This window comes from Buceros rhinoceros, unplaced genomic scaffold, assembly GCF_000710305.1.
Source record: "Buceros rhinoceros silvestris isolate BGI_N320 unplaced genomic scaffold, ASM71030v1 scaffold4403, whole genome shotgun sequence".
NCBI lineage: Eukaryota > Metazoa > Chordata > Aves > Bucerotiformes > Bucerotidae > Buceros > Buceros rhinoceros.
This window is the reverse complement of record NW_010401662.1, coordinates 1-4725: the sequence shown is the minus strand read 5'-3', so window position 1 is coordinate 4725 and position 4725 is coordinate 1. Positions and strand designations below refer to the sequence as shown.

Genomic DNA, 4725 nt, shown 5'->3' with positions numbered 1-4725 from the left:
CTGTCTGATCAAGTGAACGAGCAAAGCTTATTTTTTTAGTCAGGGTTTAGTCTTTTCCTTCCAATTGTCGGGAGTCTAAAGATGCAGCAAGTGAAGAGTTGGCTTTTAGAAGGTGGGAGCTTTAATGCCTTTATTTGCTGTGGAATTCAGCCCCAGCTGGTTTCAGCTCTGCGAATGAGCATTAGAAGGGGCGAGGTGATGGTTCATACCTCCTGAAGGAGGGTGCAGAGCTCTGATGCTGGAAACATTTGTTTGCACATACCTTCCATCCTGCTTTGCATGGTCATCTCTGCTTTAACCAACCCCTCCAGTGATACCTGCTCGATCGCTGATGCTTTCCTCCATGTAAAGCTGTTGACATACGCAGAACTGCAGCTGGTGGCATTGAGACCATGGCGGGGGAGAGCTCTGACAGTGGGGGAGCTGAGGGTTGAAAGCATGGGGGTGTCTGAAACTCCGTTATTCCCCTCTCTGCCCGAGCTCCCTCTTAGAAATTCTGCGTATTTGTGGGTTTCAAAGAAGAAAAGCTCCTGGAAACTCTCTGATTCTGCTCAAATGTTTGGAGGCCATGTTCAGCAGCACATGAGTCTGCAGGGAACAGTGACACCTTCTGCAGGAAACCAACCTTGTGTCCTCTTCTGAACTACTGGTGCCGCTTACACCATGATTTATGAAGGTTACAGGATCCTAAAGGACGTTTGTGAACACCTTGAACATCTTGTTTGCTTGAGGTTGGGGCTGGGAACCCTCTTTTCTTGCCAGGAAACATGGCTGCCCCGGGGCTCCCAGCACTAACAAATAACACCTGAACTCCGCAGGGTGTTGATTTAAATGTTTTCCTGGGCTGTTTCTGGGAGCACTGTAAGCCTCCGACGGGTTCTAAACCTCCCTTTTTAAACAGGCGTGGAAAATACAGCGCGAAGGAGCGAGTGAAGCCACGTTTAGGATGAGTTTAGCCTGTTAAATTTTGCATTCAACCATCATGTTGTCTCGCCTGCAGGCTCCAGGGGAGGGTGTGAAGGGAAGGAGTTGATGTCTTGGGGCTCTGCCTGGCTCTGCACAGTTCCCTGGGTGTTGCACAAAGCTTCAGAGGCAGATCCTGAGAGCAGTGGAGAGGCGGGCTTGGTCTGAGTTTTTACTGTACTCGGGAGGGCTGCTGAGTCACGAATGTCTGTGCTTGTTTGTTGTCGGGGTCAGCTCTGCAGAGCAGAGGGTTTCAAAGTCCTGGACAGGCTGGAGAGGTGGGAACCTCATGAGGTTTAACAAGGCCAAATGCAGGGTTCTGCCCATGGGTTGGGGCAATCCAAAGTACAAACACAGGCTGGGGGTGAGGGGATGAGGAGCAACCCTGAGGAGAAGGACTTGGGGGTGCTGGGGGTGGAAAGCTGGACATGAGCTGGCAACGTGCGCTCGCAGCCCAGCATCCACCCGTGTGCTGGGCTCATCCCCAGCAGCGTGGGCAGCAGCTGGAGGGAGGGGATCGTGCCCCTCTGCTGCGCTCTGCTCTGCTCTGGGGAGACCCCCCTGCAGGGCTGGCTCCAGCTCGGGGCTCCTCAGCACAGCAGAGACACGGAGCTGCTGCAGCGGGGCCAGAGGAGCCCCAGGAGTGCTGGCAGGGTGGAAGCCCTGTGCTGGGAGGGCAGGGGAGAGAGCTGGGGGTGTTGAGGCTGGAGCAGAGGAGGCTGCGGGGAGACCTTAGTGCGGCCTTTGAGTGCTGAAAGGGGCTGCAGGAAAGCTGGGGAGGGGCTTTTGATCAGGGAGTGCAGTGACAGGACGAGGGGTGATGGTTTGAAATGGAAAGAAGGGAGGGTTAGATGAGATAGTGGGAGGAAATTCTTCCTTGTGAGGGTGGTGAGACCCTGTCCAAGTTGCCCAGGGAAGCTGTGGATGCCCTGTCCCTGGCAGTGTTCAAGGCCAGGTTGGGTGGGGCTTGGAAATGGAACATGTCCTTGCTGACTGCAGAGACTGGATGAGATTTGAAGGTCCCTTCAACCCAAACCATTCCATGAAGTAACTTTTCACTGAATTAACTTAGACGTTTGCCCTGATGATGTAGCTAGAAGAGGAAGAGGTCAGGTCAGGTTCATCTGAGCTTTAATTTTTATCCTTGGTGCCTCAGGCTTCGGGTGATGTCATAAGCCCACGGTAGTAGCAGCCTCTCTTCTTGAGGATGGAAGCCCATGCTGGGGTCTCACCACTCCGGGCCAGGGTTGCGTTGCTTTGCTCCTCTGTAGGTGAGATACGTCAGCGATATGGGATGTTGAACAGGGAGATGGTGGAGGTCATGGACATGCGTTTCTACGGAGGCTTTGTTCAGTGTGTGGTGGTGTGAGGCTCTACCTCACCGCTTGACGATTGATCCTGCATGCGGATCCGCTTCTTGCACTTGAACTTTTCCAGCATGAGTGAAATCCTTTTCTATCGTCTGTGTTGAACCAAACGTCCCCCAAACCTCTTGCCCTTTGCAGCAGAAGACAGCTCCTCCGCGGAGCAAAGAAGCCCCTTCTGCCCGTCACAAGAGGCAGTCAGGCCGCTCAACTGTAAGTCACCTCCACGCATGGAGCTGGTTGTGTGGTGTGAGGGGACGGTGTAGGGCCAGGAGAGACGGACCAAGCTCTCCTTCCAGTGTTTGTCCTTTGGCACGTGCTCGTAGCTCACCCTGTAGAACAGGATCTTTTGCCAGGGCCTTTAGGTCTCCCAGCTTGGTGGCCAGAGATCTGCTTGCATTGCTGAGCCACCACCACGGCTGCGTCAAAGATCATTTTCATGGTGCTTTCAACTACGTGGGTGGAGGAAGGTCTCTTTGACCTTGTTCTCCAGTGTGGGCATCTCCTAGACCTGCTTTCCCTGTGCTGCGTATTCTTCACCTGAACCGTCTCCCCATCCCCAGTGACCGCTGAGATCTCAGAAGCATCTCAACCGCAGCAGAGAACCGCCTTAGAATTATGCCCAGGGTGCGCTTGACAGCATGTAAATTATTTCCTCTATTTATTAAAGCACGAAGGCCCGTTATTGGCTCGCCTTTTGATTTGAATTTCTCTCTGAGAAACTCCTTTGAACAAAAAATTCAAGTTCTTTTTTGCCGGTAAATACTCATGAAGCTGGAGCCCTGGAATTGCTCCCTCAGGAGGCGTTAAGTTGTTTCCAGAAGAATTAAAGGCTGGGCTGGGGAAGGTGGGAGGATGGAAATGCTCCACCATGTGACGTTAGGTGGGTCCTTCAGTGCCAGTAAGAAATTTCTTGAGGTATTTCATGCTTCACTGAGCTTTTTTAAAGCCTTTAGAGACAATGTCCTTGTTCTTCGATGAGCTCTCAAATTTCCTCCTTCCCTGAAGGCACAACTCTGCTTCGCTGAACCCCTGAGCTTCAGGAGTCAGTGGACAGCACTGTTTCATCTTGGTTTTCCTTGTTGCAGAGTACGAGCACAACCTCTCCTGGGCCTGGTGGGGACCAAAGCGATCTCCTCTCCAGAATTTCTCACCTGGAGGCAGAAAACCAGAACCTTCGCAGTGGTAAGTGGGAGAATCTCGAGGCACGAAAGCAAAAATGGGGTGGGAGTTGTGCTGCCGTGGGGTGTGTAACTCACTGAGTGTGTCACCAGGTGAGCGTGTGGTGGGGTCTTGGTTGGAGTTTGGGGTCTCAGTGAGCGCTTTGCAGGCTTCCCTCCAGCTGGGGAAGCTGATGGTTTTAAAGCCAGCTTCAAGCAGAAGCAAGTTGCTGATGCAGAGCCTACAAGTTAAGGGTCTTCTTTTCCCCTGCCCTTCTTCTTGCAGTCGTTGCAGACCTTCAGATGGCCATCTTCAAGTTGGAAAGCCGCTTGAACGCTCTGGAAAAGTCATCGACCTCCCACCAGCCCTCACCAGTTCCTCCAACTCAGGTGAGCCTTGGTAAAGCACTGTTCTCGAATGCTTCGCCAAGTGCCACGTCATTTCCAAAGTCTTGTGGCAGGCTGAAGATGGGGAGATGCTTGTAGCAGGGATGAGTTTATGGGTTCTCCATCAGTTTTTGGTAGCTGCCTCAGCATCTTTCAGTGTAGAGAGGAGTGTTCTCCCCTAAGACTAGTGAAGATCTCAGACCCTTATGGTCGAGATACCCTGAGCCCTTTGGATAAGGATCAGCTCTTGGCTACGTGGTGGTTTTCACTCTAGGAACATAAATGTGGCCATGCTGGACCAGTTCAAAGGTCCATCTAGTCAAATGTCTTATTCTGGTGGCTGATTCTTGATAGAAAAAACGTGGTGTCGGCCATGCTCGCTGTCATGAGCAGCACAGGCTTCTGTTCGTAGGCTGCTCTGACTCAGCTTCAGGTTAATCTTCTGCATTTTCTCCTCAATGAAAACTCAAATGAAGAAAGTGGAACCGTTCAGTGTTCCCTCCAAGAAAGTGGAGCTCCCATCAGCTTCACCGGCCAAGAAAGCCGAGCCGGCTGCTGCAGAGGAAGATGATGATGATGACATTGACCTTTTTGGGAGTGATGACGAAGAGGAAGACCAAGAGGCTGCCAAAGTGCGGGAGGAGAGACTGCGTCAGTATGCAGAGAAGAAGGCCAAGAAACCGGGTCTTATCGCCAAGTCATCTATTCTTCTGGATGTGAAGCCAGTGAGTAACTGATGTGGGGGAGACCCCAAGAGAGGCTGTAAATCATCTCCCTTGGACAGCTGAGTGGAGCAGTGAGGGTAGGACCTGCCCATCAGAGAATCACCAGAGGGTTTGGGCTGGGAGGGA

At 52.3% G+C, this 4725-nt stretch overlaps 1 protein-coding gene across 1 annotated transcript; it reads left to right on the top strand.

Annotated features, from left to right (window-relative positions):
• Positions 1 to 2468: 2468 nt before the first annotated feature.
• On the top strand, positions 2469 to 4599 carry LOC104490098 (elongation factor 1-delta-like; the record flags this gene model as incomplete). Its single annotated transcript, XM_010132342.1, has 4 exons — positions 2469 to 2540; positions 3416 to 3512; positions 3774 to 3877; positions 4351 to 4599. Coding segments are annotated over 4 exons (522 nt in total), but the record flags the coding sequence as incomplete, so codon positions are not given.
• Between the last annotated feature and the right edge of the window lie 126 nt (positions 4600 to 4725).